Source organism: Phasianus colchicus, chromosome 5 (genome assembly GCF_987193195.1).
Source record: "Phasianus colchicus chromosome 5, bPhaCol1.hap1.1, whole genome shotgun sequence".
NCBI classification, from domain to species: Eukaryota; Metazoa; Chordata; class Aves; order Galliformes; family Phasianidae; genus Phasianus; species Phasianus colchicus.
The window spans coordinates 9,199,346-9,212,291 of NC_143440.1; the positions used below are offsets into that span (position 1 = coordinate 9,199,346).

Consider the following 12,946-nt stretch of genomic DNA (forward strand, 5'->3'; position numbering starts at 1 on the left):
GTAGATTAAATAATTGTACATATTGAAATAGATTAATTTACAAACTTATTTTCAAACTATCTAAAATGTATCCTCAGCTCCAACTCAGCTGTAGAAAAGCTTCCCTTCAGCTGGTTATACAGCTACAGACAGAAAACACAAATTGCACATTAGATAGCACTGTGTGACAGAATACAAAGTAAAAATTAAAACTTTCCCTCCAAAACAAAACCAAAATGTGCACAGGAAGAACAAATGTGAAACGTATGCACATTTTTGATGTATGCACATTTCACAGATGTAGGAAACCTTCCAATAAAGCTAGTTGATCCATAGGAAGACTGGGTAACAGACACGCTTGTAAATCATAAATGTCATTTTGTAGTTATCTCATTTGTTGTCAGAAGAAAAGTTTCTCCCTTTCTGTTAAATTATTTGTTTAAATCAGCCTATGAAACATCAATCCACAACTCAAAAACAACATTAGAAGATTTCATAGCATGAAGCAGTCAATGTATGGCATTTCATGTTTTTTGGAACACATTTTGCTGAAATCAAGCGATTCTGAGCTAGAGTGTTGTTTTTTTTTGTTTGCTTGTTTGTTTTTTTTAAACACTAGCTCATACTCACATGGAAGATATGAAGTCAACAAGAACCTCTAGTTACTACCTCTAACAGTAAGCTTCCAAGAGATGTACAATTCAGATGTACATTTATTACAAAAATATTTGCAATGTAATAACAAGTTGCAATTAATATCAGAAACAATACATGGAAAATTACTGCTGTTATTGAAAGAAATTCTAACCTTGCAAGTGTTGCGCTCAATCTCCCGTTGCCTCTTTTCTTGCTCTTCCAGTTCTCTCTCTTTCTGTACCAATTGCTTAATATGGTCAGGATACTCGTGTGACTCAAGAAACTCTATCAGAAAAGAACACAAACAACAGAACAATCTGTCCTGTTCCCTTTTTCAAGATTTAAATGGAACTGAAATCAACTGTTTCCCTTGGCAAACTATGAGGGCTGCTCCAAAAGTAATGCGTCCTATTTTATTAGATTGGCCCACCATGTCATAGGCAGATGTTGGTGGTATGACAGTAGAGACTGATCCCTCCCACCAATATTCCCTTGAATTTTGTTTCCATGTGACAGATGGCAGCAGAGGGGCAGTCTGACAGAATGGCATCTGATATAGAAACAGGGATGAACAAAGGTGTCTCACTGAATTCATCCACGCAGAAAAAAATGGCACCACTGACACTTACTGAGACTTGTGAAGATCTGTATTGAAAAAGTATTTTGTAGCTGAGAATTTATCAAATAGTGCTACTGTGTTTTATCTGTTGTTGTTTCCATTACTTTCAGGGCAACCTATATACATCAGCAATACCAGACCATGTTATTACTACAGGAAAATTAATATTCCAGTACTGGTAGGGAAGTTTTACCATTGTAAATAAATACAACGAGACTGATGACTGCTCACAAGAGTGCTTTTATAATAAAGCTAAAATCTGTTCTAAAATGAATAACATGATGAAAGTTAAAGTATCATCTTTAATGGGATAAAATAATAGCCCTTAGTACAGTGTACTTCATGATATTTTGCCATGTAAAGTAGAATACGCAATATTTCATCTTAAAAACGCAGCCCTCACAATCCTGCAAGACATCACCAGAAGGAACTTGGCAAAGAGCTTCTCAAAGCTAAAAATGGTTTTAAGAAATCTGAAATAACAGATTCAGTTTCTCCATGTTAAGCAATTGTCCATCAGAGAAGATAATGGAAAATCTTTTCCAAAGAGAGTTCTTGGCCCAAAGATTTTCTTCAGGAGTGTTAAGTTCTATTTAGTTTTAACCTTCACACAACCTGTAATCAATTCCTGTTTTAATTAAATACTGAAACAACTGTACCATTTTTCTTCAGACTTACTACTCTAACTATCAATAGATGAAAAATTGTTTTAACAGTATCCTCCTTGAACTACATTCAGTTCTAAACAAAGAAGATCAGAGTACTGCTTCAGGTACTAATACTTTAAAAGCAGATATATTTTTATAAGCACACTGTCCCATATATCATGAATTCACAGAAATAAATGGAAGCCAACAAAATTGTTTTTATGGGATACTTGAGTATTTTTTCTCCAAAGAAAATGCCACTGTTCAATTTTATGGTGAAAACAGTACTTTGTTTGATGAAATAGATTTCTGCAGAAAATGTGGTTTGAGTTTATTATGCTGGCATGAGATGAAAATTTGCCTAAAGACACATAAAAACATAGTGATGTGAAAGTAATTGCAACTTACTAATTTTATTAAAAAGAACTCTTAAAGTTTAATCTTTGATTTTTAGTCTGTGTTTAAAAAAAGTTCATTTTAATTATCCCTGCACTGCTAATTTCTATCCTTATTCTTTCTAATGGTCATCCTCAGATTCTCAATATTTTGTTAAAAAAGTTAAAGGAAACTGGTAATTAGTTCATATTTCTTATCAAGTATTTACAGCATTAAAATATGAGAAACAAATTTTTTTTTCAAAGATCTTTTACTCCCTTCTCCACTGGACATACAACTTTTTAGGTATGTCCTATCATCTGCAGATCAAATGCTGGAATTCAACAACCAGCTCAAAAGCTAAGCTCTATTCTACCAGACCATGATTTTCTATTGCATCATTTCTGTGAGGTCAAACAGATTTTAACTGAGAAACGTGATTATTTTTAAGAAAATATATTTTTATAACCTCCACAATAGAAATGAATTCTGAAAGCGTATAGTTGTTAGTAACATGAACAATCCAACACCCTATCTGAATGAAGTCTCCAAGGAGATATTCTAGTTTTGAATCCAAATAGAATCTTCATTTTTCACCGAGACACATTTCAAAGAATAATCAACCTGTCAGCTACTATATGGTGGTGGGCATCTTCTAAACCTTGATGCGCTAAATCAGACGTAAGGAACAAAAAAGAACATGAGATCTCAGATCTTGCTCTATAACTCGCATTATCTTGCCTGCTAAGAAGCTAAAAGCAAAGGCTGATAATAACATGTAAAACTTAGCTGTCAGGAAGTTCATGACTCATTTTTAAGTGAAGAAAATATTTTTTATTCCGCTACCAAGCCTGGCACTACCAGGGCACCTCAGTTCATTCAGAGTCATCCAGCGTATCAGGCATTCAGATCCATAATATTAAAAAAAAAAAAAATTGTGATGGCCACATAATGATCATAAATTACAATTAACAGAGTAATGAAAAGCTGTAAAAGGGTCTCCTATATTAAAGCTACTTCAGCTTACCTTAAAAAAAATATAAAATCAACACCACCATCCCCTTTCTCCCCCAAATTAGGGCTCTCATTCACATATAAGTGTTTCCCTACTCCAAAATAGGATCTTATTAGTTTAGAAACTCAAAACATACTTACTTGCATTCCTTGCTGGATCCTTCAGTCTATATATTAGCATATATGCGTTTGTGGAGCTGATGAAGAAAAAGAATATTTACCTGAATTTATCAGACAGGAGGACATTGCTCATTTCAAAAGTTGGTTTATTTCCCCATTACTATCAGTAAAAGTTGCATTGCACTTATCTTAATAGCACTCAAACCAAAGAAAGACTTTCAAAAGTCAACATTATGCTATTCTAAATGAACTTAACAGCAGTCACGATAGCTTTTAACATTACTTGGAGTATCAACTGTCATTTTCAAGCTAACCTGTTAAGCACACGAGTCTCCAGCCATTCCTCTGCTTACATCAGCCACCAGAACGGAATGTAGTGCTGCAGGACTTACCTAGCAAAAGCACTGGAATAATAGCCTCTGCTTCCAGAAGACCCACCATATGTTTTCTTAATATCATCCTGAGTTATCTAACAGAAAAATCAATGTACTGATTATTTGAGAAACTTGTGATAATTGAAATGCATTCATTCTCATTACAAAAGATGGCACTACATATTAACATAATATTAATTATTACTATTTCAAAAATGTTCCAGATCTGCTTTTTTGTAGAGCGGAACAAAAATCTGTTTCAGCATGATCAGCCTCTTCACTTTACAATGAGTTTCACAGATCTACAAATACACTTCTCTAAGCAAGGAAATATTCTCAGCATACATAGGAAGGCCGAACTGTAAATCCAGCAGTCTGTATATGGATAAAGGCTTCTGTTTAAAACATTCCTTGCTGCTAAATCAAGATCTTATTGGCACGGCATGAGAACTGACCATAAAGTCTGGTATACTGGAGCCTGCTTTTTACAACCTTCATCGTACTAGAGAGAGAGAACTACTGCACTTAAATTTATGGGAAGAACGTGCTATATTCTACTTATACAGAAAACAGAGTGTAACACAAGGAAACTGAAGGAAAGATAAATGTATCAAGTAGAAGCTGCAGACCAACTGCTCCAATCACATAGGCTGAATCAGAATATAGATGATCTCACATCTCAGTCAGCTGAACCAGGTAGACTAAGCTGTGACACTCTCCAGACAACTAGTGTTGCAGGTTGGTTTTACTGCACAGTTTGGGCAAAAAAACAGATCATGCCTCAGACAATGGACTAAAATGCAACCTGACTAGCAACTATCAAGAGTACAGAAGGGGTTACACTGAGAACTGTTGTCACAGTGTAATTGACAGCTAGTAAACAGTGGTCGTACGCTACCTGATACACACTGCTGCCTGCAAGTGGAAAGTGTGCTGTGACTTTGACTGCAATGCAAAAATTCAGGAGGGGTGAGGGGAGAATAGAAATAAAAAGGCTCCTGCTTCAAAGAAATAGGGGCTAAGATCAACAGCATGTGGCAAACAAAACTGGAAGGGGAGGGAGGCAGCTGGAGAAATACAATTAAAAGTCCTGCTACTCTCCACCCTTTGATTTATCATAAAAATGATATGTCAATGAACAAACTACAGAGTCCAACAGCTCTGTTAAATGCAGGTGAAAAATCACATGAAAAATAAAAATGCACTGATTCATTTATGTGTACTTAAGACAACAAAAATATTAGTTTTACCTTGCTAACATGTTGATCATTAAAGCTGTACCACTGGTCATCACTAAAAGACTTTATACAGGCATAGTAATGGCCACCAGCAGCACTTCCAGAATGGACCATAACAGAGAAGAGTTCATACAGTAAAGAATTCTGCAGAGAGAAGAAAGAAGGTGTGGTAAAATACACTAAGAAAAGGTAAACAAACTATTTTAAAAGTATTTTAAAACATTAACTCAAGTATATAAATAGTTGTATGTTACAAAAGAGATCCGTGCAACAGGAATGCATTGCTGCAACAGATGTAGTTTCAACTCCAATATGCTAAATCCTATGCAGGACTATACAAGTGCAAATACAAGAAATGAACAGGAAATCTCCCCTTTGGCTGCAGGAGAGAGTTGGAAGAAGGGGAAAAAAAGACTTCAGAACATGGAAGCACGGTTTTTGAGACAGCATCAATGCATAAGTCAGTTAATGTATCTCTTTTCAGAACAAACTCTGAATGTGAAAATAGACTAACAGAAACCTACAGTTATTTCCATACCTAGAAAGAAATAGCAGAGTAACACAATGAGACATGAAATTAGCATTACTGAAAATAATCCTCAGGCTGAAAAATACATAGAATCTGAAATATAAAAACTATGAGGGCCTCTGATTCATAAATGAATCAGAGAAAAATTCACAATCTTTCTTGCTAAACTAAGATACTTTTGCAGCAAATGCTGCAAAAGCAGCATGCCTTTGACCACAGTCTTCAAAATAAAACACGGCTTACATGAAATGAAGATGATCTTCAATTTGAACTTCTGTTACCAAAACAAATTAACTAGAAATCCTCAGTTTGACAAGTTGCAAAGACTTCTACTCTCCTGTGCTCTCAAATTAGTTGCATGCTTTCCTTTGCTGCAGTGTCAAATTTTTTGGAATTTGAATAAAAATTTTCTTCAAGAATCAATTATTTATATGCATTATTATTTCCATTTGTTTGGACTGGCCCCATTCAGCAACTAAGCAATCACTCAATCACTGTCTGCTCTCCCTGAATGGGATGTTGGAAAGAATCCAAAGAGTGAAAGTAAGAAAACTTGTGGGTGGAGATGACCATTTAGTAACTGAAGGAAAGAAGACAGAAGTGGCACAAAGGCAATCACTTGCTACCTCTCATCAGCTAAAACACTGGTGTGGTATCAACACTGTTTTATCACAAATCCAAAACTGAGCATCATATAGGTTCCTGCAAAACAAGTCAAATCCATACCAACCAGATTCAGTACATTTCGAAACATACTTTTTCACTGCCAACTTTAGCAATTCTTTCTGCTGCGCTGTTGCTTTCGAGGCAGATTCCTTCATCAACTCCATCATCATTAGAAAAATCATTGCTCATCTGGTCACTGTGACAACTGCCTTCATTTTCTGCTCCACTATCAGTGCAACTCTCAGTCTGAGGAGACTTCTTAAAAATAAACATTAATATTATACAACATTTGAAGTCACATGGAACAAGACATCACGACATTGGAGAATTACAAATTAAAATCTGTAAAATAATGAAAAAACTAAACACTACAGTCATCTGCAAATCAATGCAAAGAACTGATTTATTTCTGTCAGAGTGTATTTAGTCTTCCTTTTAGATCAGTACTTTCTTTCAGGTTTTGCATGTATCTAAATGGTAATTACTTGGCAAGCTTACATCAGTTACTAGCCTATTCCATTCACGAAGTTTATTCAAATACTTTAAAGTCTAATAGCAGAAGAGAAAATGCTGTTATAACATGCCAATGTTAATTAGAAGTGATGAACCAGAAGTATTTTCATTCACAGTCAAATGTTTCCCATCCCAACTCAATGGACAGAGTTCAGTAGAAGACTTATTACTCTTCTAATAACTTACAAGCAAGGTGTCACCCACAATACAAATGCAGTTCATTAAGTACAAATTGATTAAATATAGGAAATGCTATTTCCTGACTGTCTTTATTCTGGAAAATTCATTTGATTTTCTAACAGTTGATAACAGTTGCCAGTTCTCCCAAATCAATCATCCTCATCTGGTTCCCTGTTAACATTCTGAGAGGTATGGAATTGTTTACATGGTAAAACTTGTAAACTGCAAGGTTTTTTGTTGGTGGTGGGTTTTTTGTTTGTTTTTAAACAAAGACAAAATATTTTCATTTGCACACCAACACAGTATTTCTCTTATATGACAAACAGGAGTCCACTCCTGGGTAAATGATAGCATCCTTTTAGTGTCTATCAAGTGACAATGTTTTCATTGTCAGGCATGCTAAATACTTCTTGGTGAACCTAACTGCACAAGACAAATTTTGGCCCAAACTAGAGGAAAACAGAAGTAAATTTTTTTCTCCCCAGAGGGAAGAAATTAATTCATGTTTTCTGGACTATCTTCCAGTATTCTGTTTCAAAACTTTATGCTAGCTCTTGTAAGCCAAACAGATTCACACCTTACATAACATTTCACTCTGGATTTGTAGAGTAAAGATTTGAGGCTTATTTTTAAATCACTCATTAAGATATCATAGAATATCACAGTTGAAAGGGATGGACAAGGATCACTGAGTCCAACCCTCGGCTCCACACAGGACCATCCAAAACCCAGACATCTTAGAGCACTGTCCAAACACTTATTGAACTCTGGCAGTAAAGTGCCATGCCCACAGCCATGGGTACCTGTTTCAGTGCCTGATCACTTTCTGATCAAAGGTCTTTTCTAAACACCCAGACTGACCCTCCCCAATGCATCTCCATGCCATTCCCTTGGGTCTTATTGCTGTCACCAGAGAGCAGAGCTCAGAGCTGCCCCTCCACTCCCTGAGAGGAGCTTTAGGCCACCATGAGGCCTACCCCTCAGCCTCCATTTATCTGGGCTTCTCTAAGCAAACGAAGGGACCTCAATCAGCTTCTCATATGTCTTGGTCTCTAGATCCTCCATCATCTTTGTTAACTTCCTTTGGATGCTCTCTACTAGTTTTGTGGGGTTTTTTTTATACTGTGGAACTCAAAAACGCACACAGTACTTGAGGTGAGGCTGCAACAGTGTGGAGGAAAGTGGGATAATTTCCCCACACAACTGGCTGGCAGTGCTGGGCCTAATAGGATAAACCAGAAACATGCTTCTTTATGGAAGCACAGAAAACCTAGCAGGAACTAGAGAACATTCTCCCATTACAAAATAAGGAAAATCTTCTGTCAGATATGAAAAATTCTGATTAATACATTGCCACGGCTAAAGAAAATTTTACGTAGATGACAGCTAAAATGGCTTTAGTAAGTCAACCCTTGAACTTCCTTAACGAGAAACTTCAAGAGAACTGAAGACTACTTTTCTCTAAAACAAAAATCTTTACCTCATCTTCAACATCAATGAAGATACTCATGTCTAACTCCTCAGGAAAAGTCATACGATCGTTCAGTTTAATTCTGTGCATAGTGGTATAATCAAAGTCAAATCTCTTCAGTTGTAACGTCAACAGATACGGAAAATGCAAGAACCGCAGGCCCTAAACAAAGCAAAGAAGGTTATGCTACCATTGTTAAGACTAATCTTTAGCAAAAGTAATTTTCACAAATGATCTGGACAGTGCTTACCTTCCTTGCATCACATTTCTTCTTACATCGCTCACAAAAATATTGATTGGGGCCATCAAGAATCTCAGGCTGAATGAAAGCATGCAATGCTTCTTCCTAATAATAAAAAGAGGTTACCTGATTTTTGAAGAACTTTTACAATGTAGGTATGAATAACTTTATCATAAAGTTACAAACACAAACAAGTTACATGAATCACTGAAATCAGAAAATATGAATAACAAATTCAGATTTTTGAAAACTGAATTAACTGTCACTATGTGACTTAGAGGTTTCACAGTTTATCACATATATTGTGAGCTGTGCTTTAATATTAAAGCTCCCCATACAAGTATCCATCTATTTTTCAAATGTTATATGATTAACATTGCTGTTCCTCAAGATTATTCATTTATATCTCTTCCAATTTTCTACAATGTAATCTTTAAAGCAAAATCAGTTTTGACTATTAGGACATTTATTAATACATTTGCAAATAGTCTTTTTAGTAATAGTCATTACAAAAAACTAGTGAAAAAATTCTACGTTGTGCAGTCCACAATACCTCCTGCCTGCCAATTTTGTAACTGTTACCTTTGAAGAGGTAACCCTTAGGAAGTCTCAGAACTACGAAACATTTCTAACATTCCCAATCCATACACTTCAAAAGATACCACAAGAGATGAAGTAATAGATTTGTATGAAAAAAGGCTATTTCATTTTTTGTGTACTTCACTGAATCAAGAGAGCACAGGTTGGAAGGAATGTCTGGACTACCTCCAGTTAAAGATTTAACTTCCAGCATAGTAAAATGCCATAACAAACAGTTCAAATTAATTTTTGTGTGGCTAAAGATAGGTATTTAGAATTCAGTTTTCTACACAGAAATGCATCATCATGTAGTTAGTAGTTTGATACGAATGTACAATACTGCTTGCATTTATTTAATATCTGTGAACAGAAGCAGTAGAATCTTTATGAGAAGATGCATAATGACTAACAATTAAGCAAAGCTTATTAGAAAAAGCTACTAATTTCCACCTCAGATTTTTAGAGCTCATGTAGTTTTTTCACATCCAATAAACTCAACTAAAAATAAAAGACCTTACCAACCTAGCTTAGATTTCTAAGACATTAAACAAAAGTAAATATCACATCATCCATATTCTTATTTTCTTTCATAGTTTTAGTTTGGCCATGACACCACATACAAAGTAAGTTCACAGAAAAGTAGTTCTAACTCATCTCTGCTCAAAAAAAAAAAAAATCTTCTAGCACTTATACTTAAACCTTCAGTAGAAAAGTTACAAAAGATAATGATCCCTAAAAACATTTACAACTGTATTTGCCATATCTCCAGAATGCTGTTATCAATGCTAGTTATCAAACCATTTTTGCCCAGATAAGTTATGGATGCCCCATCCTTGGAGTTGCTCAAGGTCAGGTTGAACAGAGCCCTGGGCAGCTGGGTCTAGGGTAGGAACCCTGCCCATAACAGGGAGATTGGAATTGAGTGTCTTTAACACCAATCCAAGTCATTCTGTGATTCCATGAATTTCCACTGCTTTCTAGTAACAATTTCAGCACATCAGCTAGATCCTCACTGAATCCACTCCTCTCTCAGATATTTTTCATCTGCAAAATTTTTATGGCTTAGAGTAAAAAAAAAAAAAATTTTTTTTAGATTCAGTCTACTAATGCTGTCAAATTCAGGCATACAATTTTCCACAAAATCAATTGTGTTAATTGTTGCCCTTGTTTACCTACTTAGAATAAGAAGCTATATATTTTGTCTGTTATCTCCATTGATGTCAAAGAGATCAGTTCAGGTTTTTTATACCATGCAGATAGTTACTGAAAAAGAACAATCTTGAGATAGGTACTGACAAGACCTCAGTGCCCAAATGAGGTTACAGCTTTCCTACTGTAGTATGAGACATGAACTTGGGAATAGAGAATCAGAAAAAAAACTCAAAATGCAGACCTTAAAGACAAATGTTTTTAAAATTATTTCATTTAGGTAATAAAAAAAAAATCTAATATCCTTCTCATTTAAGTAGTAACATATATTTACAGATGAACACAACATTTCAAGCAGCTTCATTTTTTGGTAGTACACAATGTCGAACAGTGGGATAATACACTTCATGTGGCATTTCTACAGATTAACCTTACTTTAAGCTTGTACATCCATTCTCTCTTATTAGAAAGTAATGGAAAATCACTTACCTCTAACTAGAGTTCTTTGAAGGTAGTATCCTCCTTAGATCCCCTATCTTGGGTTGTGTCGCCTGCTGCAAGTTCCCTCAGGAGCTGACTAGCAAGGTCTAAGAAGTTTTACATTCCCTTCTATAAGCCCTATTAGCGCATGTGTGAAGTTTTTGATTTCTCACTTATATCCTTTTACCTACACCTACTAAATCACCATCATCTATGGATCAATGGAGGATACTACCTTCAGAGAATTCCATTTAGAAACAGGCGATTTTTCCCTTCTCCAAAAGCAAGTATCCTCCATATCTCCCCACTGCTGAAGACTACAAAACTAAAAATCACATCTGCTATAAGTAAGACAAGTGCAGGGAGGAGAATCAATATAATCAGAGTAGGAATTTAAAAAAAAAAAAGCTCAAAAACTGAAGCATCAATACAAATTGCAACCATGTAACTCTGTAACAATTCTTTAAAACTATTTTTCTTGGAGTACAGAAAATCCAATAATGGCTGATTGAATACTACTGAAAGTAATCTGATATTTAAGTCCTTTTTTGTTCAAGCTTCCTGCATTTTTAGAAGTAGACAAATAATGTGTCTTTTTTAAAAAGCATCCTGCTGTAGACTTTTTCTGCTGAGGGACCTAATTTTAATTGGAGACACATATACAACGTATTGCTAAATGCAGAATGCAATTATGGAGTAAAGCTTTCATTAATGGAACTGAAAAATTTCATAATCAAATAATAGAAATTAAAGAATCATGCTTTATGGAATATTTCCAGAAATGTGTTAAAAGGTGAAAAATGATGCAATCTATATAAAACATCACTATCACTGGAACTGCAGCTCAAAACACAGCTTTAAAAAGCTGGATGTTTCTGAGAAGTTTAAAGTACTATAAAAAAGAATTCAAAAGATCTTACTGAATTGAATTCTTTTTGTGAGATCAATGTCCTTCATATCTTTACTGCTTCTTAAGACTGATATTTGAAATACAGAGCAGCTTGAGCTTACATAGCAGTTTAACCTGATTCTGACAGTTCTTAACAGAATGCTGTTAAGAACTACAAAATACTAGTGCTTTAAAAAATGCCAACATGCTAAAGACAAAAGGTAAGAATACTTGAAATATAATATGTAACACTGGTAAGCCAATTATGCAACATGTGATTGTTTAAATCAACCTTTACCCAAAGACTTGAATTTATTCTTCCTTTCTCACAACTTCATCCATATTACAGACATTTTAAGCTAGAACAGTGGATTTCCATTTGTAATGACTTATTTTCACGGAACAGTGAAAAAAACAGCAAAGTTTCCACAAATATACTAATATAAATGTTGCCAATGTCATCACTTATTTCAGAAGTGAACTTCAGTAAGCATAGCAACAACATTGCAATTAAGCTAAAAATTCAGTTCATCTTCTGTTCTTTTACTAAGATTTTCAACAAAGCTATGAAAATTTAGCAGATGTGCCAATAAAGAGAACAGCCCAAAGAAAACTTAACAATCTCAAAAAATATTTTGGGTAAGTGCTGAAAATCAGGAAGAAAATAACTGATTACTTCAGCCTGAAGGCAATAAGGTTGCATTTCCCCTCCCCTTATATACATGCACCAGTAGGACTCATTGAAGGGTAAAAAAAAACAAAACAAAAAAATAAACCAATAAGCCAAAAAAAAAAATCTTCTAGAACTTGCTAGCTGGTTCACTGCACAAAGACGAACACCCCAAGATGGAGTATCTAGGATGATACTTACCATGTAACAAATTATACCACTGTCGCATTATGTATTCTATGTGTATGGATGCACTATTAGGCAGCATAATAGTACACACCACGCTAGCAAATGCCTGGTTGGAGCCATATGGACGGATGACCAAAGGAATATCCAGGTATGTGTCGATTCTCCAGCCTTCATAGCCACATTCTAGACATCGTACATAGTCTTTCAGTTTGCCTTGATACAGCTGATTTATAAGATCGGCCTGAAATAGAGATATTTAACACTGCTTTAAACATAAGTAAAAGAATATTTCCTCTTCGATTTTACAAGAAAGTATATTTCTAAATTAACTGCAATAGTTGCAGAAAGGATTGTCATTTTCCAGCAGGAAACCCGACTCTTGTTTTCC

The 12,946-nt window shown here is 35.1% G+C and overlaps 1 protein-coding gene across 5 annotated transcripts in view; it reads right to left on the minus strand.

Annotated features, from left to right (window-relative positions):
• The window catches only part of USP47 (ubiquitin specific peptidase 47), a 52,665-nt gene that overhangs the window by 14,115 nt on the left and 25,604 nt on the right, over window positions 1-12,946 (minus strand). For 4 of the 5 annotated variants that reach the window (XM_031614008.2, XM_031614011.2, XM_090140420.1 and 1 more), the window contains 8 exons: window positions 12,650-12,799; window positions 8,612-8,707; window positions 8,371-8,523; window positions 6,288-6,455; window positions 5,015-5,146; window positions 3,783-3,859; window positions 3,412-3,467; window positions 788-900 (listed from right to left, as the gene is read on the minus strand). In XM_031614008.2, coding sequence (XP_031469868.2) covers window positions 788-900; window positions 3,412-3,467; window positions 3,783-3,859; window positions 5,015-5,146; window positions 6,288-6,455; window positions 8,371-8,523; window positions 8,612-8,707; window positions 12,650-12,799 — 945 coding nt within the window. The remainder of the gene's footprint in view (window positions 1-787; window positions 901-3,411; window positions 3,468-3,782; window positions 3,860-5,014; window positions 5,147-6,287; window positions 6,456-8,370; window positions 8,524-8,611; window positions 8,708-12,649; window positions 12,800-12,946) is intronic. The other variant, XM_031614009.2, reaches the window with a different exon arrangement.